Source organism: Drosophila arizonae, chromosome 4, assembly GCF_054131065.1.
Source record: "Drosophila arizonae isolate 15081-1271.41 chromosome 4, UAZ_ARI_1.0, whole genome shotgun sequence".
NCBI classification, from domain to species: domain Eukaryota; kingdom Metazoa; phylum Arthropoda; class Insecta; order Diptera; family Drosophilidae; genus Drosophila; species Drosophila arizonae.
Genome location: NC_142924.1, coordinates 1,295,551 through 1,320,508, shown reverse-complemented (window position 1 = coordinate 1,320,508; position 24,958 = coordinate 1,295,551). Strand labels below are relative to the sequence as shown.

At 44.7% G+C, this 24,958-nt stretch overlaps 2 protein-coding genes across 14 annotated transcripts in view; one reads left to right on the top strand and one right to left on the bottom strand.

The window, feature by feature from the left end:
• The window catches only part of Dscam4 (Down syndrome cell adhesion molecule 4), a 55,893-nt gene extending 33,749 nt beyond the window's left edge, over nucleotides 1-22,144 (bottom strand). For 6 of the 13 annotated variants that reach the window (XM_089467070.1, XM_089467080.1, XM_089467081.1 and 3 more), the window contains exons 1-5: nucleotides 21,962-22,103; nucleotides 11,322-11,766; nucleotides 3,763-3,899; nucleotides 3,454-3,575; nucleotides 3,334-3,392 (exon numbers count right to left, since the gene is read on the bottom strand). In XM_089467070.1, the coding sequence (XP_089323196.1) occupies nucleotides 3,334-3,392; nucleotides 3,454-3,575; nucleotides 3,763-3,899; nucleotides 11,322-11,373 (370 nt within the window). In that variant the 5' untranslated portion in view covers nucleotides 11,374-11,766; nucleotides 21,962-22,103. Of the gene's footprint in view, nucleotides 1-3,333; nucleotides 3,393-3,453; nucleotides 3,576-3,762; nucleotides 3,900-11,321; nucleotides 11,786-21,558; nucleotides 21,843-21,873; nucleotides 21,892-21,957 lie in introns of those variants that run through there. The other 7 variants (XM_089467072.1, XM_089467071.1, XM_089467074.1 and 4 more) reach the window with 7 other exon arrangements.
• A 127-nt stretch (nucleotides 22,145-22,271) lies between these two features.
• LOC108614203 (uncharacterized) lies at nucleotides 22,272-24,438 on the top strand. Its single transcript, XM_018008200.2, has 3 exons — nucleotides 22,272-22,610; nucleotides 22,676-23,367; nucleotides 23,688-24,438. The coding sequence occupies exons 1-3, from the start codon at nucleotides 22,439-22,441 to the stop codon at nucleotides 24,135-24,137; spliced, it is 1,314 nt and encodes a 437-aa protein (XP_017863689.1). The 5' UTR covers nucleotides 22,272-22,438; the 3' UTR covers nucleotides 24,138-24,438.
• Nucleotides 24,439-24,958: the final 520 nt, after the last annotated feature.

The window sequence follows — 24,958 nt, the reverse complement described above, 5'->3', positions numbered from 1 at the left end:
GGCAACTTTTGCAAATTAGGCAAAACGTTTTGCGCCAAATCTACGCGCTGTCAAATTGCTCAAGCGTAAAGCGTTGCGGGCTACTCGGCTAGAAAAAGCGCAGGAGCACACAGCAAGAAAAACAACATTTTTCCACACACACACACACACAGAAAGAAACAAACAAAGCGACCGCAAATAAAACAAAGTTGGAGCAGACAAAGTTGCAAAGGCGCGATTGATGGATACCCTGCAATGATGCGTGGACTGCACTCAAGCTGATGTCTGATTCAGTTTTTGAGAAAACTCACTGACTCACAAAAAAAAAAAAAAAAAAATGTATTATTTAATATATTGATCTTACCCAAAAATTGTTGATCTGAATACCTTCTAAGCTTTGTGATTGTCAAATTGATTGATTGTAAGTGGAGTCAGAGATCAATAGTTACTACAATGCGACGTAAGAGCCTATCGAATATGGAATCAATGAAAAAAGTAAGCAATTTCTCAAGCATAGTTGATGTAGTCTTTGTCGATTAAATAAGCATGTTTAAATAATATCGATAAATATAGATTGTCGCTTTCACTATCACTATCATATATACAAATTAGTTATCGATAACAGTCATTCACTATAACACTTAAAAGCTCTACTTTAAAAACTCTACTCTACTTTTAAATAATATCGATCAATATCGATTGTAGCTTACACTATCGCTTGCATATAATTGGTTATCGATAACAGTCATTCACTATAAGTTTGAAAAGCTCTACTCTACTTTTAAATAATATCGATAAATATCAGTTGTAGCTTGCACTATTACTATCATATATACAAATTAGTTATCGATAATAGTCATTCACTATATCACTTCAAAGCTCTTCTTCAAAGCATTTCCCTACTTTTAAAAATATTGATTAATATTGATTGTGGCTTGCACTAATGCTATCATATATACAAATTGGTTATCGATAACAGTCATTCACTATAACACTTAAAAGCTCTACTTTAAAAACTCTACTCTACTTTTAAATAATGTCGATAAATATCGATTGTAGCTTACACTATCGCTATCATTTACACCAATTGGTTATCGATAACAGTCATTCACTATAAGTTTGAAAAGCTCTACTCTACTTTTAAATAATATCGATAAATATCGATTGTAGCTTGCACTATTGCTATCATATATACAAAGTGGTTATCGATAATAGTTATTCACTAGCTCTACTTTAAAAGCTTTACCCTACTTTTAAAAATATTGATTAATATCGATTGTGGCTTACACTAATGCTATCATATATACAAATTGGTTATCGATAACAGCAACTGCCTATCACATAAAAGCCCTACTGCATTACCCACTATTCTTCGCCCTCTGCTATTTCTAAGGGGTATATGAAGCCCGCTACTTGGCGTATACGCAACGTTGTGCTGACTTGCTGAAAAATGACCGGCGGACGATGAAACTTTGCATGTAGCAAGAGCTGCGTATCTAAAAACACACTTAGGCACAAACATATATATATATAAATATATATGTATACATATATAAATGATTGTGTGTGTGGGGAACCCTAGCATATCTAAGATCTTTGCGGTGGCGACTTTTCTATTTGTTTTTGCTTTCAACTGTTTTCTTTGCCATCTCTCTCGCCCATCTATATCCCTCTCCCTTTGTGTGTGTGTGCGCCTGTTAATTAAACGGAGCAGCCGCCGCAGCAGCCCCAAAAGTCAAGAGTCACGAGCTTTCCCTTTGAGAGTTTTATCTACGCAACTGGGCATTTTATATGGCATTCATAGGTTTTATGGCCAGTGCTAATTGTTGTTTTTGTCTGTGGCAGCATTCACTGTAGTTGCCTGAAGTGGCAGCAGTTGGAGCAGTTGAAGCAGTTGGAGGCCAAATGAGCCAGAAAATCTATGCGACAAGCGATGCCAATCAAAGTGATTGGCTTCGGCTGGCACAACGGGTGGAGCCGCCGGCTGGACTGCCTCATTAATGCACTTTAATAAAGCCCTCGCCAAGTGCCTAATGAATGACAAAGTTTCGCAGCTACTTGAAACTGGACAAAAATTAAAGGAAACTAACAAAAATAGAGTAGTTTGATAAACTTTATTTTTGGTGAGGCGAGGAGGGGGGTAAAGAGTTGCGGAAGCTGCGAGTTGAAAAGTTTTTTGTTGTTGTTATTTTTGTATTCAAGGAAGCAAAAAATTGTGCTTCGAGCTGCGCCAAATGCAATCTTTATGGGGAGTTTTAATGTTTGAGTAAATTAAGAGGCACTTCTCTGCGATTCTCAGTAATTAGAGTAGAGCGAGAAGAAGGAGGGGTAATAAAAAGAGATGAGAAAATGAAAGTGGATTGAGAATACGAAGAGAAACTGAGAAGAAGCTGAGGAGTAGGAGCATGTGAGTGAGAAGACTAAGCAGACAAAATAAAATTGTAAAGAAGTAGAGAGCAAAAGGAGAAGTGGAAGAAGGGAGGAGATAGAGATGTGGAAGATGTAGAAGAAGCAGAAAAAGGAGTGGAAAAGGATGCAGAAGAAGAAAGACTATTTATATTTATAAAATTTAAAGGACAGAGGAAGCCCACAGGAGGAAAACGAACCGAAAGGAAAGAGAAAATAAAATGAGATCGAAAGGGAAAATAAAGGAAAGAAAAGTCAAAGAAGAAGCAGAAGGAAAGAAATAATGGAAAAGAACAAACAACAGAGATATGAAAAGCTGGATGAGAAGAGAAAAAAACAAAAAAATTATGGTCAGGATTCACATAGACAATCTAATGAAACATTAGAAATATTCAGACTTTACATTTCTTTAAAAAAAAAAAAAAAAAACATAATGATTTTTCGGAATGTGAGCGAAACGAGTTCAGGGAGTTACTAAAGCACATTTGCCTCTCTGTCTGCGTCAACCCAGTTGCCGTTAAATGAAACTCACGGCGTAGTTAAGGCAACCAGCCGAAAGAGTCAGAGTCAGAGTCAGAGACCGAGCCAAAGCCAAAGCTAGAGCCAGAGTCAGAGTCAATTCTCGCGCTTGGGCGCCAAATTAGCGCCGAGCTTAGGGCGGTTTATTGGTGGCGGTGGCTGTAATCCGGCAGAGCTCCCCCGCTCGCCCCCGCTGGCCCACGCTCTTCATCCCGTCAACATTTTTGGCAGCAGTAATTAAAACTTGCGTTGGCTGCTGCTAGGCGCTGCGTTACCAAAACTTTGCAATTAAAGCGAAAGTTTTTTCAGTTTGTATTTTTCATTTTAGGCGCGCCCAGCTGAGTTGGCGAAAATCAACTGCCGCAGCGGCAATAGAATTATACGTAAATTAATTTCAAAATTTGTTAAATACACTCGCGAGCCACTTACCGCCGCGCACGTGCACCTCCCGGCTGAGCACGGTGCCGACCAGATTCCGTAGTTTGCATCTGGGGAGAGAAAGTATCAGATATGAAGTATACGCACTGTGCTGCGCGCGCTCAGACTCACCTGTAGACGGTGGCGTGCACCTCGTGGCGATACTTTTCGGCCGTGAACGGATAGAACATCATGCTGCCATTGGACAGCTGGAAGACCATGTCCTGCTGCGGCGGTATGGGCGTCCATTCCACCTAGCGACAAGGGGGCGTATTAGTTATTTTCTCTTACATTCATTTTTGGTCAGCCCTGTTCGGGCAGTCAATTAACTTGGAAATGAGCGCCAGACTAAAAGTGGCATGCATAATTAAGCAGGCGAAAGCGGACAGGAAAACAGCCCCTCCGAAAGTGCCACGCCCATTTTATACACTTAACACAAACCTCTGGTGGGGGACTGCCATGGCCGGAGCACTCTATCAGGCCGCCCGAATTGTTGGAGAACTCAACACGATGCGGCGGCTCGTGCAGAAATATCGGTCCCTGCAGATCCAAGCCATGCACTGCAAAGCTGCTCTCAGCTGAAAGAGAGAGAGAGAGAGAGAGAGAGAGAGAGAGAGAGTGAGTGAGATGGAGTGAGTGAGGGAAATGTATTTAGTTTGGCAGGAACTCTGGCTGCCGCGAGCGTGTAATGCACGAGCGGCCAAAGTTAATTTCAATTTCGTTTAAGCCGCAAACTTTTCTGGCCAAAATTAAGTGGCAGTGACGTAGGCGTTGGCTGACTGACTGAGGGCCCGGCCCTGCGGCTTGGCCTAAATTTTAATGAGCATCGCTCGTGGCCCACAACAAAGGCACGCACAAAACGAAAAGACAATTGCTTTTTACCTGTGGCCATCGCTTTGCGGCTGGCTGGCCGCCCAGGTGTAGCTAAGCAGGTGTGCCAGCATCTCGGCCAACTTGCGTCTTTCCTAATTGCTCTGACGCCGCCGGCGGCCAAAGCATTGCATAATTTTTTGGGGTGTGTTTTAAAGGCGCTTTCGATGCGGCTTTTATGCCATATTTATTATTCACTTGGTAGTCAAGGCAGTCGAGGGGGCGTGGCGCCTGCCTCTCCCCCTCTGTGTGTGTGTGTGTGAGAGTGGGCGTGTGTCAAGCTATATTTGCATTGCGGCTCCCTGACAACTTGAGGCGTTGCCTCAGCAGTGCAGTGACCCGTTTTTATGCCACACAGCAACTCGTGTAGATAACACATACATTTTTTTCCTGCTTTTTCACATTTTTATGCCCAGCAACTGCATGAATAATTTAATTATATTTAAAAAACTACTGGACTGGAGCGAGAAAATGCGACATTTATGAGCTGGTAAAATAATTTCGCTCGAATTTAGCCTTTTTTTGGGAAGAGGCCAAAGTCTGAATTGAATCAGAAATGTTGCTTTAAGTTGCGGAGTTTCCGTAGCAACGTTAGTTTCCATAAGCAACATCATTGGGATTAATTAGGGAACATTGGAAATGGATTTTAGGCTGAATTATTTGCATAGAAATTAATATAAAATTCACTGGAATCGCAGCGAAGTAGAATAGAAAATAACAATAATGAGGTGAAATATATTTTTAGTGTTGTCTAAGAGGAATTTCAACATCAAACAGAAGTATTATAATGTCTAATCACCAAAATAGATTTTCAATAATTAAGAAAACTCTGTGAAGCTAAAAATAAAAATAGAATTGTAAAGAAAATCCTTTGTAATTCACACAGGAATCGGAATTTCCAGCGAATTCGCTGGGAAATGGTAATTGAGAGCGCCACATGGAAGTGGAGCATTTTTGACAGCAGCCGCAAAGTATGCAGCACTAAATTTGTAAGCAATTTTCAGCCGCAGCAATAAAATGAAAAATTGTTTTGTCAAAAAAGCCATTGGGCAAGAGATAACGATAGAGCATTGGAGAGTGGACCACACACACACACACACACACACAGATAGACAGAGGCAAGCAGACTTCAGCCAAGTTGCCCCCAAAAGCCCAAGCCGAAAGTGTTGCAAACTTTGTGCCACTTTCGTTGCGGTACTCGCAGAGTGTGCCTCTCTCTCTGTGTGTGTGTGTGTGTGTGTGTGTGTGTAGCTGTCAACTGCAATGCCCAAAGGAAATGCGGCGAGCTGGGCAAAAATTGTTAGTGAAAAGTATAAAGTGTTTGCCACAAGTTGATGCCACAGCGGGCCAGCACATTAAATTTGCAGTTTTAGTTTTTTAAGTCACTTACGATAAAGTTTTAGTTTTCAGCTGACGTCGCTGCCTCTGCCGCTACTGCTGCCTCTGCTGCTGCTGTTGCAACCAGAGATTTTGCCGTGGCGACGCAGTCTAATGAAAATGAAATTTGTCAGCTTAGGCGAGGCAGCTGAGCTGAGGGCAGCTGTCGGCTAATTGAAGACGAACAAAACAAACGCCAGTTGAAATGCGAGCCAAAGCCAGTTTATTTATGTGGCAAGCAAAGGGCGTGCTGCCAACAAAGCCAGCGCTCGGATGCGATCAAAACGTGCCCCATATAACAACTCCTCTCTGTGTGTGTGTGTGTGTGTGAGTGTGTGGCTGATGATGATGGTAATGTAGCTGACTATCTATGGCTCTGTGGCACGTCTGTCTTTTGTATCTGTGTGTGTGTGTGTGTGTGTGTGGCATGTGGCACTGACAATGCGGCATAAACGCAACACAATGACCGTCTGATAAACTCGATAAGGTTTTGCTCGTGTCTGTCGCTCCTCGCCCGCCCGCTCGCCCGCTCGTGTTGCATGTTGCGCGCGCCTTTGTTGCTGCCACTTTGCACATAATTGAATACACGCCGCACCATTTGTCAGCGTTGTCAATCAAAATGGCCAAAGGACTTTGAGGAACAGCAGCAGCAGCAGCAGCAGCAGCAGCTGCCACGCCCACAACTCAACTCGAATCAATTATATGAGAGGGATGCAAACAGAAAGAGAGAGAGAGGGAGAATGAGATGCTATACAAGTGCGAGCCTTGCCAGCGGCAGGCAGCGCTCATCATTATCACGGTTCATTAAAAACTGCTGGACGGAAATGACTGGCAGCTAAAGAAGAGGAAGAAGCAGCAGCAGCAGCAGCAGCAGCAGCCGCTATGTAACGACAGACATCACTGCCAGACAAAATGCAAATGAGCAGCAGCAGCAGCAGCAGCAGCAAATCGCAACCTGCCTCACTTCAGCTCAGCTTCCCAGCAGCAGCAGCAGCAGCAGGAGCAGCCCCATTTGCAAGATGCCCATTTAGATTTCTATTCAGGAATGCAGCCATTCCAAATGGCAGCGCTGCCTGAAAGAAAGTCGTTTCGTAATTAAGAAGAAAATCCCGGCAAGTGAAAACAAATGAAAGAAAAGAAAAAGAGCGAATGGAGCCATGTTTGGGGGTGTCAAATATGAAATGCTCAAGCGAGCAGTCTTAAATGGAAGATGTGGGTATACACGGGCATGCGAGGAGTGGATGGAGCTGGAAAGGATATTGGACGCACAGCTAAGTAGCTACTAGAGCTGAGTCAGCAGATTTCTAAAGCTGAGAAACTAGCTAGTGGCAGATTATTGATTACAAAATATTGCAGGAGGCTTTTATTTCTTAGCTTTATTTCCACACGTCTTGTCTGCTCAAAATCAAACTCAACTCTCTCAGCTTCAACTCAGCTCTGGCGATCATTCTCTTCTTCTGCCATTACTCATTATGGCAAGTATCGACCTCCTCAGCCATCGATATGGTTAACTATCGATAGACGTGTAGCTATCGATGATTAACCATATTGCTGGTTCCTTAAACCCTAAACTGGCCTGCTACAATTCATAACTTAAAGTATTGCGGAACCCATTCTTGACATTTCTGCCAACGCTTATAAAAAAATCCATATACTACTATTCATATATACTTTCTGAATGCTGTGCCTCATTCTGAGTTATGTAGAGAAAGTAGAAGCAATAGTCTTGAAGAGCAACACGGGATAGTCTCTGCGTATTACCATACAAACTCATTTCAGAGTAGATACAATATTCAATTCAACAAAATGATATAACGCCTTCCCATGCTTATCCAATTCAATTTACACTTTACAACTGAGATTCTGAAAGTCGATTCAGCTATAGTCCGTTTCGCGATCAACTCAAATCCCATCTAGTTATAGACATTTACTGTTTGTATTGCATTATAAATGCTGCTTGAATAAATTGGACTTTTCTTTCGCTTAGCATAATGCGCGCTGTAAGCGTATTTTAACGAGCCAGCGGGCACATCTTTAATTTCCAAGCAGAAGTCAGGAAAAACTGTAAATAATGAGAAGCGCTGGGGCTTCAAAGCTCAACTAAATCAAAAACGCTTAGGAGGCGCCCAACCAACACAGAGCCGACAGCAGCCAACAGCCAGCAGCAGCCACCCTTAGCCTTAGCCAGCAGCCCCTAAATCTTAAAGAAGTGCTTTATTCAACGTCGAGGGCAACGGCAACGGCAACGGCAACGGCAACGGCAGAGAGCAATAAAAACCAGCGACAAGTTCGCAGCGTCAAAGTTTTTCCGTGCAGCATTTAAATGAAAACGCAATTTCCAGAGTCGAAAAAGTAAAGTGGAAGAGCAAGAAGAAGAAGAGCTGAGGAGAAAGAGCTAGAAGCAGCTGGAGCAGCAGGAGCAGGAGGAGCAGGCGCAGGACACGTTAAAGCTGATTTGCATAAGGTACGTGAGTGAAAGATGTTCCAAGGCTTTTGTCTGCTGTCAAGGGGCCCAATAGGAAAAGGCAGTGTTGTCATTGGAGCGGGGCTGTGGCGGGGCGGGGCGGGGCGTAACGGGGGAAATGGGGAAATGGCTTGACAAATATAAACAGCAGCCGAGGCGCAGCGTTGCCATTTGATTGAGGCACTGGCCCCAGCTTTTCACATTTAAAGCAGGCAACTGGCTGGCTAAGCAGCTAAAGCTGTAGCTAGGGCCGCAGGAGTCAGCTGCCTCGTCCTCGCCACGCCTATTGCCCGTTGCCCACCGCCCAACGCCCACTCGTTTCAAGTGCACGCATTTTTCTGCTTAAAAGCCTCGACTAATGCGAGGCGTCTGCTTCAGTCTAGCGTTCCACTGCCTAAAGCCCCCCAGCCCCATGTCTCTGTCTCGACGCAACAGAGCGTAACGGTATTTGTATATACATCTATGTCCATGTGTGTGTGTATGTGTGTATGTCCATGTGTGTGTGTGTTAGCAAAGTGTATTTGCTTAGGTCATATCACGCACAGCGCTGCCGGCTCCTTGACTTTATTCAGCTGTTGCCGCTTCGACGCAAACACAGCCGCAGAAAACAGCTGAAAAGCTGAACGACTAGCAGTTACCCTGTACATAAGTTGACATGTATGGCTTACAGTTAATCTTAGTTTTTACTTTTGCTTGTACTCTGTCTCTTATTTCAGCATGCCCCATTGCTGTTGGCTATTTTTACAGGGTATACGCAGCGCATAGCTGCCGAGCCGCCTGCCTATTGTTGCGATTGAACGAAAACATTTTAATGCTACAGCTGAATTTTCGTTATTGACTAAGCGCAACTGTTGTTGCTGCTGCTGCTGCATGTTGCTGTCGTGCTGTTGCCAGTTGTTGTTGTTGTTGTTGCTGCTGCTTTGCGCACTAAAGTATGCAATTAAATTGCAGCTGCTAAAAGTGAAAAGCATTTCAATTAATGTTGCAGACATTGCTGCTCCAGCAGTTGTTGCTGTTGCTGTTGCAGCTGCAGTTGTTGCTGTTGCTTCACTAATGAGCGCCAACTTTAAAAGTCACAACGGCAACTGCAGACAAAGGCGCACGTCACGTTGAGCTGTGCCATAAAACTGAATTATTGAAAAGCACACGTTTCACTTTTGTTTGTGTTGTTGTTGTTGTTGCAGCTCAAAGAAACGAAGTCAACAGCAGCAACTGCAGCAGCAACAACAATGGCTAGGCTTTGTATGCCTCGCGGCAACTCGAGGCGGCAGCATCATTTACAAGCCAACTTTCTGCCCCTGGCGTGCACCAACACTTCAGGGCACAAAGCAACAGCAGCAACAGCAACAGCAACAGCAGCAACAGCAACAACAACTGGGCTCAAATGTTAATTGCAGTTTTTAAGCAGACGCTAGACATAATTAGAGCTGCTCATTGTCTAATGTATCAGGGCATTTAGCAACCGAATATGCAACACGCCCAAGCAGCAACATACACAGCAGCAGCAGCAACACCAAGTTCAACAACACGCCCTCGAAATGTGAATGACCTCGAATGTCACATTGCAACACACACACACACACGCACAAGCTGAGGGCCAGTCGGTGGGCGTGGCATTTCGTCAGCAGCTCTACGGGCGGCGGCCAAGATTATGCAGCCTGGCTGACGGACCGACGCGCCGACGGACTGCCTGGCCTGAGCTGCCTCTGCTGTTTGATGAAACAAAAAGCGAGCAGCAATGGCAAAGCCAAGTAAACAGGCAGCAGCAGCAGCAGCAGCAGCAAGAGCGCCTTTTGTGGCATTGTCCAAGGCAGCGACAGCATGCAGCACATAATCAGCAACAAGCAGCAGCAACAGCAGCATGAAGAAAAGCCTAGACTGTCACAGTCAGAGACCAGCAACAGCAGCCAAAGTATAGGAAATAAAGCGCCTGCGGCTGCCAGGCAAAGGACCTGAGAGCTGTGGCAGGGGGTGGGGAGGGGGACACACGCTGTCGTTGATCTTTTGCTGATAACTTTGGCTTTTTGAGTTGAGCGCAGAGCACAGCACAGCACAGGAAAAAGCAAGAAAACACGCAAAAACAAAAAACCTGAAACAAAATGCAGAGCGAGAGGAGGAGAGGGGGACAGAAGGGGAGTGGGGGAGAGGAGGGGGAGAGGCCACACGCCCGGCTTGTTAGCCAAAGTGGACAAAGTGGCTGTGGAAATGTTGCAGGCGACAGCGCACAAAAGACGAGCCAAAGAAGCGACACTAGCAGAAGCAGCAACAGCAACAACTACAACAACAACAACAACAACATGTAACTGGCTACGCAGCTTAATTATTTGTAGCGCAGCGCCCGCAACCAAAAAGTGTTGCATGCTGCAAGGCGCCAGTCTGAGCTCAAGGATCAGTCGAACAGAAATTGAAAAGACGCAAGTGAGAGAGTGGCCGACAATCAGATACCCTGCATATCACATAAAGATAGATAGATATATATTGAATACTTTTACAGTCTGTCAATAAGGTAAATATAAATGTGAATCAAATAAAATATGCTAAAATATTTATGCAAATTTAGCTCGCAACTCTTCGCCCTTGTAGAGCCTGTTTTACTGAGTGCTTAAATGTCTGTCGCAAAACAAATTCATTTGATAGTCGCTCGCATATAAATGAACTATATATTCATATATTTCTCTAGTATATTTAATCCTACACTTTTCACAGAAATCAACAACAAATAGTTTGGCAAATATTACATAAACAATGGATTTCGCATCGCTGAAATATAAAATCAAGCTATTTCCCCCCATAATGTGTTGCATAATAAAATATATAAATATAAATTTATATAAATATATATGGTAGTGGGAGGTCCGCTTAAAAAGTATTCGGTATATATTTACTCATGAATATTTATTTAGATATTTCAAAAGCTCTATCAATGTTTAACTGTCGTAGTTTTGGTATTTTTCAGTCTTGGTATTTTTCATGATTCTTAATATATTATAAATTATACTTTAGATAAATATCGAAGCAGCAGATAAAAGTCATAAAAAATACCAATATATAGGTAATATTTCTTTCCTTCGAATTAGGAATACTTTTGGAACATCTCTCGTATATATATATATATATATATATATAAATTTACGTATATACAAAAATAATATATATTTTTTTTCTTTATCCATTTTTTCATAGAATTGTAGAATTGACAGCAATTGTTGCCAGCGACACAGAGAGGGAGAGAGGGGGAGAGATTGAATGGTGTCTGTGGAGCTTTGGGACTGTGGCAATTGGTACTCACCTCGTATGATGTACAGGATCAGGACAGCCTTAAAAAGGCTGTGTAAATCCATTTTTTATGAGCACTAATGCTTTCCATTACATTTTTTATGTGTGAATTTTAAACGCCAAATTTCGCTGATTTTATTTTTGCTGTTTTTTTTTTATTTTTTGTTATTCTGTTTGCTTTATTTTTGTTTTCCGTTTCGCGATTTTGGCGTTGTTTTGCTTTTGCTGTGTTTCCCCTTTGCCGCTTGTTTGTTTGTTTGTTTATTTAATTTCTTTCTGTTTTGCTTGGCGCACACATGAACAGATTTGCGCTGTGATTGAAGCGTTTTAATGGCTCCGCGTCTGATATCGTCCTTTTTGCTTCTTCCCGTTCCCTTTCCCTTTCCCGTTCCCGTTACCGTTTCCGTTCCGTTCCGTTCCCGTTTCGTCTCTTTCGCTGTTTATTTACGTTTTACGCTCTGCGAAATTCATTAAAATCTTTAATGCGAGTGTTAGAAAATTCATTATTTATTTATGTGCTCGAAACAGCGCTCGGTGCGCTGAACTTTGAACCCATCTCGCGTTTTCTTTGGCCTTATGCAAATTCATTTTAAAGCTGCGCAGTCGAAGCATCAGCGCTGGATTTTTCTCATTTTCTTTTTTCGTTCTTCTTTTCTTTCGCAGCGCTTGTGATTTCACTTGACGACAGTCAGTCAACTGTCAGCGCAGCTATTAATCATGTCACACACACACACACACACACGCACGCAGAGGGGTGTGCAGATAGAGCGAGCTGCTTGCTCAGTGTATATAAACCACAGTTAATAGACGTTCTGTAGCAGTCGTAGGTGAAGTAACACCATTTCTGCCCTGGCCTCTCCCCATCCTCCCCATTGCCCAAGGAAGCGTAGCGCCACTTCTGAGAGCCTTGATCTCATACAATAGTCGTACCGGAGACCAACATTTGAGATCCGAGAGATCAAGCCAGCAGGAGCAGACTCTGTAGCGTACATGATAGCCTTTAACTGAAGACTACATGGATGCTTTCAGAGCTGCAGAAGTAACTCTGGAAGTAGTGGACACAAAGTGCGAACGACGCTAAGAGAAGAGATGACAACGGAAAAAAGAAAGAAAGAGAGAGATAATCAATCGAGGTACGATCAGACCCCAACCTGAACCATTTTAAAGCAGCGCAAGGCGCTCCAATTTAATGCGATATGTTTCTGTTAAACACACACACACATACGCACACACTCTCTCTCTCTCTCTCTCTCTCTCTCGTACACACTCACGCACAAGGCACTCGAGTCCGTTGCAAAGATAAACGAGCCAAAGGCAGGCGCGTTCCCCTTGTCACGCATTCATATAGAACTTTTGCTTCGCTTTATCCCCAATGCTTTTGCCTAGTTTTTCCTTCATATTCCTACATTTTTTTTTTTTTTTTTTTTTTTGTTCCATGGGCTGTTTCTGGTTGGCTTTTGCGGCCCCCTTTGAGCGCATTTTTATGCGCGCCGGCAAAAATTATGCATCAGCGCGAAATTGGAGCGCCATAAGTTGAGCTCAAGTGAACAGATATCAGGCTTCTAAGCCGCCCTATATGACTTGCCTGCGTGCCCCCCTGCCCCCTCTGGCCCCGCCTGCCCCTGTTCCAGCACTCCACTCAACACGTCTGCCGCTTGACATGACATTAACTTGCCCCGTGACCAGTCCAAAGCGAATCCAGTGACTGCTCCCCAAGGTAAGATCCTGTATGCTGCGCACAGCTGAAAGCGGAAAGCTGAAGAAAATATTCGTTGCGAAAAACTATGCAAAGGGGACAGACAGTTTGATAAGGAGCAAGAACAAGACGAAATGACAAAAACAAGGAAGCAGCAATGCGGCAATCGGCTGTACCCGACTGCGCCATACTCTGTCGACAGAAAGTCGCAATTTGAAAGCTGTGAATGGGATATAGACTGTTAGTTAACAACTGTGATCCAAACTGTGACTAGTAAGCCAAGACTGTGATTAATAAGCTGCAACTGTGACTTTCAAAGTGTTACTTAAGCAGTGACTTCTCAACTGTAACTTGAAAAAACCCGTTTATAATGTGATTTTCTATCTTCTCATTCCAGCTAACCAAATATACCCGTTTTCACTTTACCAACAGGACATCGAATGATGACAACTCCAAAGTTAAACCAATACACCCGCTTAGCATGTCACACACAGTGTATAGAATAAGAGAAACAACACAGTAAAACTGTCAATAACGATAAAGTGAACTCAACGACTGGAAATGGGACCCAAAACAACAACAACAAAAGCAACATTAACAACAACTACAAGAAGGAGAAGAAGAAGAAGAGCAACAGCAGCAGCAACTGTAGCAACTGTAGCAACAACAGCAACAACAGCAACAAAAGTGCCGTTTAAGCAACATGGAAATTATGCCCAGTGCGAATATCAACAGCAAACACGGTGCAAATCTTTTTGCTTTTCTCTCTCCACATATTTGGCACTTTTTTTATGTTTCCCTATATACTTCATTTTCATTTTTGTCTCCTTGTTTTTCGGTTTTTGGTGTGTAAAAATCATGACTTGGCAATTATGCGGCAAATGTGCGCACTGGGCATGCAGAGCGGCAAACAAAAGTCAGCCATAGATAGGGGAGAGAGAGAGGGAGTGGGAGAGAAAGAGAGAGGGGAGCTGCATAAATATTACGCATACGCCGCAGTGCACGGGCAACGTTTGCTAAATTGCTGGCAATTAGTTTCAAAGTGCGAGCACAACAAAACCAAGAAACAATGCAGAAAGAGAACAAAATAAAAGGCAACGAAAGCAACAAGAACAAAAAATGCGAAAATTATAGAAAATTGCAAGCCTAAGCAGATTTGCCTATGCAATTCGTGTGCAGTTAGGCGTGAAACAAGAGAGAGAGGGAGTGAGAGGCAGAGGGAGTGAAAGAGAGAGAGAGAGAGAGATGTGTAACTAAACAACTTTATGATGTTCCCAGAAAGCAATAACAGCTGCAATTCAACTTTTGAACTTCGGAAATATAAAAGAAGGAGCAAAAGTGAAGAAAATATATATATAAATATTAGTCAAATAAAGGAGACTGACAGAAAGAGAGAGAGAGAATACATGTGACGAATGGCTTCCTAGAATTGGACTTTTATTTAGCCAAATTTCTGCTCACTTTTCCAGAGAAGCCAATGAATGTGCCTTAGGGTCTATCAAAATACGACTCCCACAGTTATATCGATGCTTGACAGATTCAATTTGATCTGAGTCATTCCAGAAAAAGTTTGCAGCTGGTAAAATTATTCTAATCAGACTAAATCAAATATATATTTAAACTTTTAAAATTGCTTCAAGCTTTATAAATTATAAAAGCCCAAAAAGTTTATATAAGTCAACCTAACTTTAGCTTTGTTTAATTAATATCTACAACTAAATGAAACTGAAACTAAAATCGTTTCAATTCACCTCAATTCCGCCAACTTTCAGGCCTCGCACAAGCTTGGAATGCCCTTCAGGCTGAAAGCAATCGAAGACAATTTCCAGCTGTCCTCGTACTTAGCCCAGAGAGGGAATTGGAAAATTTATTTCCGCTTACAAGTGAGCAATCATTTCTTCATTTTTTTCTTGCCACAATTTCGTCAGGCTGCAGGCTCAGCTCCAACTCGGAATGACCAACGGCTGTAACATGAGACTCAGCAGTAGCTCGCACGGATTGATTGGAAGTCTTTGTAGGCTCAGGGCGTAAGTCTGTCTTTCGGCTGCTTGGGCTGACAAGTGAGCAGCTCTTATCGTTTTTATCGTTCCATCGTCGCTTGGCTTTGTAAGCGCTTCTTATGTCCATTTCACTTAGCTGCTGCTGGCCAAAGGCTTAAGCACTTTGCAGTCAAGTTGGATATATTTATGTTACACTCAACGCTGCCTCCGCGCTGCGCCTCGCTCTCTGACGGCCTGTCAGCGGCAATTTGTGCGCGCTGCCAAAATGAGCGCCTGCCTCAGACACATAGCGCTCGACTAGACGGGATGCACAAGACACGCACACAGACAGAGATAGAGAGGGGGGGAGCACACAGACATTGGCAATTTATAGACTTCGACACTTTGGGGAAAAATTGCTCAAGTTGGCGTCGCCTGTTGCCAAATACGTGATTTATTTTAATAGATAATCATTACGCCATCGATTCCGCTCATGTCCGAAACTCCATTTGCTCTGCTCGTGCCACACACACACACACACACACACACACACACAGCTTGTTGCATGCCACACATGTAGTACGTGCGTCAATAAATCAAAAGCAAATGGCTTTCAGTTTATTGTTTTGCGCTGCAGCTTGAGGAAAAAACTTTAGAAATTGCCACGGCACATTGCGCATACGCCGTGTGGGCCATGGGCCTTAAAGGCTCCACAGCCGCATGCTGCATTCCGTTGCACGGTTCATTCACATGGCAGTCGCCACGCCGCACACGTATTTAAATTGTGCCATTATGCACTCGAAGCCACGGCCCAGCCCACGCCCACTCAGCTCCCAGAGTCCTCTCTCACTAATGACTTTTTATGGCAGCAGCAGCAGCAGCGGCAGCAGCAGCCGGTTGCTGTTGCCAGCGCAAAGGGTTGCCCGCAAAAAATCAATACAATGCATGGGCCAGCGTGTCCTGGGCCAGGATAAAAACAATGCCCGGCTCGCTGCTGCCTGTCTGTTGCATTGTAACACTGGCCGACCGAGACGAGACGAGACGAGACCAGCGCAGACCAGACCGGATCGGAGTGGACGGACCACAAACAAATGCAGCCAACGAGACAAAACACTGCAACAACAAAACTGAGAGGGGATAAAAATAAAAACAAAAACAAACACGGAAAACAAGGCGAAAGAAAATCAATAGACCAAATGAGTGCAAAAGCGAGAAATCTGCCAAAACCGAGAGCGACGACTGCAGCCAGAGCAGGAGGCAGCAACAACAACAACAACAACAACAACAACAACATGTACAGCAAAATATTATATGCATATACTATAACTATATATAAAGGCAAAGCGAGAGCAGCGACACAGAGAGAAAGAGATATAGACTGGCAAATACTCTGTACTATAGATGAAAATTCCCCCTCTTTCTGTTTCTTTTTGGATCTCTATGTGTGTTCTTCTTCTTATATCTCCTTCTCTCTCTCTCTCTCTTTCTCTTCACTGTTATTCAAACTTTAAAACCTCAGCAGAGATTGCACCCGGACTCAGGCATACTTGCAGAGCACATCAAGATTATCCTAGCAAACCTTCTAAACATCTGATTATAGATCTTAAAGTATTTCCTACTTCATTCTTTCACCTCAAAGTAATTCAGTTTGCCACAGTAAATCAACCTTAGCCGACGAGTGACTACCCTTTGTAGTCATATTTATAATTACAGGGTATATAAATATGCAAATAAAACTTGGCTACTGGTACTCTTGTTGTTGTTGTTGTTGTTATTTTGGCTGCCTGAAGTGCACATAAAAATCATTTAAAAACAGCAGCGACGCCAGCTGCGCAGTCAGATAGAAGAAGGTTGGGCAGGAGCAGCAGCAGCAGCAGGTGCAGCCCCAAAAGGTAAGCCCAACTCGAGCAGAGGGGCGTGATGCCTGCCTCTGCCGCTGCTGCTGCCACTGCCACTGGCTTCTGCCCCAAAAGGGGTTCGCTGTGATTCAGTGCAAAAAAAATTGAGTTCAGCGTCGCCGTCGCCACACAAAATGGGTCTAAAGTCATAAACTTTTTGCTCATAGCAGCTGATGCCAGCATTGAGTAGCAGTAGTTGTTGTTGTTGTTGTTGTTGTTGTTGCTGTTGCTGCTCAGTGATTTTTCCTTGCCTTTGGCTTTTACTACGCCACACTCTGCTGGGCTTTTGTTTTTTTGTTTCCTTTTTTCTTCTTCTCTCATGACTAACGAGCAAAATATTGGGTTAAGTAAAAATGAGCAGGGGCTGGGCACCTGTGGGGGCGGGGCGAAAGCTATTGCCAAATATGCGAGCGCCCGGCTAAGCGCACAGTCGGAGGCAAATGTGCTGAAACAATATAGTTGTTGACATAATAAGTGCCTACCTGCTATATATGCTACTATGCGACTACCTGAGAGAGAGAGAGATAGAGATAGAGTATGGAATATAGAAGAGAAAGCCATTTAACTAGAGAACTTTAGAAGCGAACAGCGAACTTGAAGAGTTTTGTTTTTGCTCTATGCTGAAGCAACTGCAGCTCTTTGGGGGAATACCTAAACATGTCTTGACTTGACTTCACATCCAAGCTTCGCGCTCTCGAAATTCATCCCACTTCAAACTATTTCAGCCGAGAATGCAGCAGACGAGCATCACTGACTGCCTGATGCTCGCTCACTTGAAAATCTCAGGCGAAGGCGAAGGCGAAGTCTGCAGTAGCTTAGCTTGGCTCTAAAACAACAGATGGACAGACAGATGGACTACCAGACAGCAAATCAAATCTAACATAAAAGCCAATATACTCTGCTTCACTTTCGGAATGCCCATAAACATTATATGAAATGCCAAAGTTTTCGCGTCGCGCTGTCTGGCAGCAAACGCCTCTTGCTTGAGGCGTTCGTCTGACACCTCAGCTGAGGCCATGACACGCGTGCCCTGCCCCCTCCCTGCCCCTGCCCCTGCCCCTGCCCAGCCCTTCGCACATCAATCAAATGTACATAGACAGACATAAACGGAAATGCGAATATCTTAAATACTCGGGCGGCAGCCTGTGAGCTTTTGCGCTGAAAATGTCACACGCCAATCACAAAAATTTGTTTGCCAGGTCGTCGTTAGCAGCCAACAGATATGCCTATAAATACATGTATGTGCATGTCTTGTATATGTATTTACAGCTATACACAATTGGAATAGATATAATATGCATGCGGCGCAGAAGCAGGAGCAGGAGCGGGAGCAGGAGCAGGAGGAGCGCCCATTCATACATCATATTTAGATGGCGTCGACCTTTTTGGCCATTTGTTTTGTGCAACACTTTTTGGGGTCGCGTCTGTTTTTAGGCCGTCGCTTCTGACAGCCAATGCAGGGAGTGTTACGAGTTGGGTCTTTAAATAGAGAGTGAAAAGTTTGCTGGACTAGCAAATATCCTAACTAAGGGGAATGGAATGTAAAAGAGGATATATACGAAAAGAGAGCAACAGAAAGTAGTTGATATTTCAGGTATATAGCACACCTAAAAAAGGAGGAGTCTAGCCTACGATCATAAGCCTCTGCTAGAGAGACTGCTTCTGCTTATATGTAGCCTAAAGGATACGAAAGTATTCAGGAAACTATAAATCTATAGCTATATCAACTTATTGGTAGCACATTCCAAGTCCTTATGCCTCACTTCCCCTCTGTCCAATATACCCACTGCCATTATTTGGCTAGGGTATGCGAGCTGCAGCTGCCAGCTTGCAGGCAACTTTCAGTGCGCATATTTTGCTGGCGGCGCGAAAGTGATTTCTTAATTTGTTACAACAAACTTGGCAGTTATAAGAACTGACACACACTCACACACACACGCGCTAGCTACCCCTACTGTGCCTGTATGTGTGTGCGTGTTAAAGTTACATGAACTTTCTTCCGAGTGGAAGTTTCCTTTTCAAGCTCAGGCTGCCTGCGCTGTACGTGACTTTTGTGGTAAATGATGGATTAGGGTCGCCGCCCACCACCAACAACAACAACAACAGCAGCAACAACGACAACGACAACAACGAGGACAGTAGCAACAAAAAAAGTGAAACTTGCCGCTCAACTAATTAATGATAGCAACAACCGCAGCAACTGCGTCGCATTCGCAGCCTTTTTCCCTGTGTTTACTACGAAAACACTTTACATTGCGCATACGCACGTTGCGTATACGCAATGCGAGCCATTGCAGCTGTTGCCAAAAAAAACAGCAACGAATTGGGCTAGTAACTGGTTAAGCTGCTCCTGCTGCTCCTGCTGCTCCTGCTGCTCCTGCTGCTGCTGCTGCTGCGTACGATGCTCCAACACGAGCACGTAAAATTTAAATAAACCAATCCATTTATCCTTTCGTTTGCCGGCTGCAACAATTACTACGACAACTACTACGCCGACGACGACGCACATGGGCGGCCATTTTGTGAGTGCATGCGTGCGTGTGCATGTGTGCGTGTGTGTGTGTATGTGTGTGTGTGGTCACTTCCGCATGAAATACGAGCGATTTTTACTACACATCAGCAACAGCAGCAGCAACAGCAGCAGCAGACGACACACACTCTGCTCTGTTGTCCAGTGTGCGTGTGTGTGTGTGTGTGTGTGTGTGTGTATGCGGCAATCGATAAATTTCATGTGTGTGCCTCGTGTGGTATATAGTATAGTAGTATATAGCGTATGCATGCCGGCACAGACAGATTTATAGTTTGTCGTCTCATGGCGGCAACATTCAAAATAGTTGCAGCAGCTGCAACAGCAGCTCGTTCATAAAATCAATAGGCTGCTCCCACACTCTCTCTGCCGCTCTCTCTCTCTCTCACTCACTCTCTCGTTCTCTATCTGGTCTGCCGGCCGGTTTTGGGGATTATTTATATGCAGCATAGGCCGACGGCAGAGCCGAACTAAAGCCCCACTCCACTTGCAGTAAATAAGTCACTTGGCAGCTGCCAACGTCTAATTGCACGGAAAGCCAACAGCAGCAGCAGCAGCTCGACATAATGAAAGAAAATTTCAAATTCTATGCACACACAACAGCAGCAACAACAACAGCAGCAACAGCATATAAAATATATAAATTATATATAGAGAACAATACGAAACGAAACGAAACGAAACGAAACGATGTCAAACAATTAAATGGCAATTACGCCAAAGGTGAGACTCCTCCTGCCAAGCAGACGTGGCAAAGCGTCGCATTGCTAAACGTGTCTCACAATTTGCCAGCGCTCGAAAAGGATTCGAGTCGAGTTGAGTTGGGGCACTTAATGAGCGACACACGCGCGCCACACGGGCGCAGAAGAGCCCTTGGATTACATATGCTGCACAGGGTTCGAGAGGGCCAAGTGGAGCTATCTTAAGTAAAGCAGCATTTCAAAGACCTCCAATTAGAGCGCTGAGCTTAATCCAATTCAAGTTCTTGGCAAATATATATTTTTGTTGCGAGCAAACTCTTTGAAGCTTAACAATGCTTAGGAAGAATTTTTTTCTCTCGTGGAGAGAATCTTTTTTGGGGAATCAAATATTCAGTGAAAGGCAGAAGGATTATAAGCACATTTCGAAGGACTTGAAAAGCTTAAAGGACTTTAACTATTTCGGAATTCTAAGTCTGAGTCAAGCATTATAAATTCTGAGTTATTCGATGAAGTTTGGGCTCTCCTTATAATATAAAAAAAATAAACAGGCAGAATAAACTTTTAAAAATAATTTTAGCCATATAATACAGACAGTCTATAAAGCTGAAAGCCTAAAGTCGAAGTAAATCTTAAAACCGAAAAGGTTTCACGTTATTTAATAAGGCAAAGCTATGCTCAATTTCTATGATAATAAAATCTGTAATATATATATTTAGGTAGTTTTCATTTAAAATAAGGAAATATTTGAAAAGAAATTTAACTTTTCCTTAAGGAAAGCATTTTTCACTCTTCAGTATACTTTTAGCTACCAAGAAAAATTCGTGAATTTTACAGAAATTTCTGTCGTCTGTTCAATCTTAGCCACGTTTACAATGCCGCCACATTCAACTAGTGGAAGCGGCAGAATCGCCTTGACAAAAGCGCCGAACTCAAACCGCAAAGCAAACAGCTCAAGGCGCTGCATAAATAAATCACACACAACTTAGTCGATGTTCATAAAAAGTGCATTGTTTACACACTCCGGCGTAAGTTGCAGCGCGCAAAGTGAACGTGCCACATGCGGCAGCATTAAAAGTTCGCCTCAAACTTGAAAATAAAATCCATTAGAAGCGATTTTCTATTATTTTCTTTCTCTTTTTACTTTTTGCTTTAGTCTCTGAGTTGCGAACTAAACGAATTTGCATGCAATTTGCTCCGAAAATAACAAAAAAAAAAAAAAAGACACTTTGCACCTTAGCGCATTTACCAACACGGGCGAAAGAGTCCAACAAACTTCTTTTAGATTCTGCTTCTTCTTGTTCTTCGTGTTGTTGTTATTGCAATTCAATTTATTTTCAATTTACGGCTGCAGCATGGAGCACGAGCTGGCTAAAGTCTGGCCAAGCACCTTTCATTAGGCCCCAACTTTATCAGCGAAATTTTGCGCGTGAAGCATTTCCCGTTACTTGCCCTTTGCACTCGTTGTTGTTGTTGTTGTTGTTGTCCTGTTGCCGGGTTGCATGTTGTTTTACACTGCAGTTTCGCGTAGTATCTACACCAATGCACTCTCGCACACACACACACACACTCAAGCGCACACGCACGCACACACACGCACTCAATGTACATGGATAACTGCTGTTATTTACGCAGCGCGCACGTTGCCTTTGCTTTTGGCTTTGCTTTTGTTGTTACAGTTATTGTTATTGTTGTTGTTGTTGTTGCTGTTTGCCATTGCAGTTTGGCTGCCTATTGCACTTTGCCACCTCACACGCTCTTTCGTACACAAACGTTGACAGCGACAGCGCCGGCGCGCTCTCTACATAACGGTTTAGATTCAAGCGCTCGCTCTCTCTCTCTCTCGCTCACTCACTCACTCCTTCGTATGCAGTTGGCTGCAGTGCGAAAGGGAGACACAACTAACATACGCCGCTCTATGCAAATGAATGCGCTGCTGGGACCATGCACAACCGCACGCGAGGAACGTCGAACAGCAACTGAATTCGCATTGTGGCTGGCTCGAGATGTTGCCCGTTGCCATAGTCGCTGCCTGCCTGCCTGCCACTGAGTCCATCCACGTGGATGCTGGGCGCCAGTGCGCAGATGCGTCGTAGTAAAGCCCGTAGTAATTGGATGCTATTCGAATTCCATTCATGCCACACACACACACACATAGGCGCGCGCACACAGACACAGTTAATCGACTTTGGTTTGCTCTCACACACAATCGAGTCGATCACAGTGATCTGGCAACGCCAAGTTTCAAATTCAATCACATCGGCCCTGTGCAACACTAAGCAATTGTTTGTTTTCAACGCTGTTAACGACGAAATGTCAACGGATCATCGCAATGCTCAATTTTGTGGACACATTTGAGCTGATGGCGCTCAACTTCCATGGGGACGAGGAGCAGCACCACCGCTTCGTGCACGACGCCAAGCTGCTGATCGATGCGATCGTCACGCAGCTGCACAACAACGACTCCGTGTTCAAGGACCACATGGGAGAGCTGCGCACGACGGGTAAGCCAAATGCCATTTGTTGCCATTGCCGCGCAGCTAATCAAGGTAACTGCAATCTGTTGCAGCCTCGTTCATTAGCGAGATTACGATGGACATGCCGCTTGGCTTTGAGGTCTTCCTGCCCATACGGCTGCCCGTTGCGCTGTCGCCCAACTTTAATGAGGAGCAGCGCAGCGTTCAGCTCTACAGAACCAACTTTTCGCACCCGTTCTTCTTCGGCGACGCTGCGAATCCCAAGTGCATGAATCTGCGCCTGCAGCAGGACATGCAGCAGGTCATTAGCCAGGTGCCCTGCATTGCCGGCTACTGGGGCGCCGTCTACGACATCAAGTACAAGCCGATGTGCTACAACCGCGTTCCCTTCGCCCACCAGGTGTTCGCGGAGGAGCGGGGCGCCTACAATCGCGGCATCTGCTTCGACTTCATCCTGGTCCTGGAGTTCGACGGCGCCGAGCTGCCGTTGCCTCTGTACTACAAGGCGCCCATTTGCTACAAGTGGTTCGCCTTCGGGCTGGTGGACGTCAATCGGAGTCACGACTCCGCCGACTGGGGCGTCCTCGTGCCGCGCTGGCAGTCGGCCAATGTGACTTTGCGTCTGCGCTCCCACAACATGCTGCTCCTGCTGCGCCGCCTGCTCTACGCGCAGGGCTGCTTCAGCCTGGCCGCGCCATTCCTGATCAAGTTCTGCTTCTTCATGACCACCGTGGACTTTGGCGAGCAGTACAAGGGCATGGGCGTGGCCCATCTCATGATAACTGTAAGTGTTGATCCGCTGCTTATGCTCTGTTTGCCCAGCGAGTGGAGTGAAATACCTGAATCGGATTCTCGTCGAAGAGTGGGATGTAGTTTCTGTTAGTTAGCGTTAGTTAGTTGAATAGAGCGGGAGAGGGAGAGGGAGAGGGAGGGAGAGTTAAAGAAAAGTATTCTCTAGGTTTAAGTGAGGCACTAGACTTTGTAGAGAAAAGAGAGTATAAGCTCTACATTCTCGTGTAGTTTTCTGCTCGCCGGGAACAGAGCATTGCACAGTCGTCTACAGCCGATTGCCAAACTCCTGACACTCTTTTTATCCACCTGTAGACGCTCGGCCACCAGGTGTTTCGCAACTACTGTGAGCTGATCGTCAAGTCGGCCGTGGGCGATCACGACGCCAACGTGGCCGCCACGAAGGAGCTGCGCGAGCAGCAGATGCGCGGCAAAGGACTCTTCGCAATGCTGGCCAAGGGCCTCGAAATGAATGTGGTGAGCACCCAGTTCATAGCGGATTACTTTCAAGTCAACTACGTCCAGGTGCGGCCGAAAGCCGCTTCGACCCCCGAGCCGGAAGCGGCGAACCACACGTTGATCGTGACGACGCCGTCGACAACTGCAGCGCTGCAGAACAGCAGCGAGACACCTCCACCATCCTCACCCGTCAGGTCCTCACCTGCCTCACCTGACCCACCACCGGCGGCGGAGCAGCCGCCAACCACAACAAGAATAATAGCCAGAGCCGTGCCGATGAGCCGGAAGCAGAATCGCAGCATTTAGTGAAATACGAAATACGAGACGACAGAAGTTAAATTGTGCATAAAGTGGTGCTTCGACGTGGGGCTGCACCGCCCCGAAAGGGTAGCTCCCTGCTTTAAGCTATATTCGAGTTAACTGTAAATTGGCCAGTCGTTTGTGAGGGACAGCAGCAACGTCTCAAATCTCGGTAATAGCGCAACTTTTATGCCCAAAATAAGTGGAACTGTCTGAACACACACACATATACACACCCCCACACACACACACACACCCACACACACTTGTGCAGACAAAAGTTAATAAAAGCCAACTAAAAACTAAAGCTCTTTGGGGCTACGTGTCCTTGTTTTACCATGCCCATCCCTTGGCTACAGCTACGGCTACAGCTGCGTCTGTGTCTGTGTCTGTGTCTGTGTCTGTTTGGCAAAAAGTTAAATTGCAAATAGCCTGGGTAGGTCCAACCCTCAACCCCTTGCGGCGCTGAGGGCGCGGGGGCGGCGCAGCGACACAGGCGACATGAAATTTTAGAAAAATTTGCTTTTATTGTTGGGCAAAACAAAAAACGGGCCAAAAGCAGAGAGCAAAAAAAACAGAAAAGGAAGCAAGAAGGTTGAAGGTAGACGTGGCCGCTAGGCGTGGGCGCATTAAATGAAAACACACACCAAATGGAGTATTGAGTGACACGCCGAGAGATACCCTGTAAAGTAGTGACAGCTGAGGGAGTATATAGAAGACAAACAGCTTCAACTGACGCTCATAAACAGCAACTTAAGCTATAGCTGGTAGACATAGAATTCGATATTTATCGATAATGCATTAATCTTGAGCAACTCTCAGAAGAT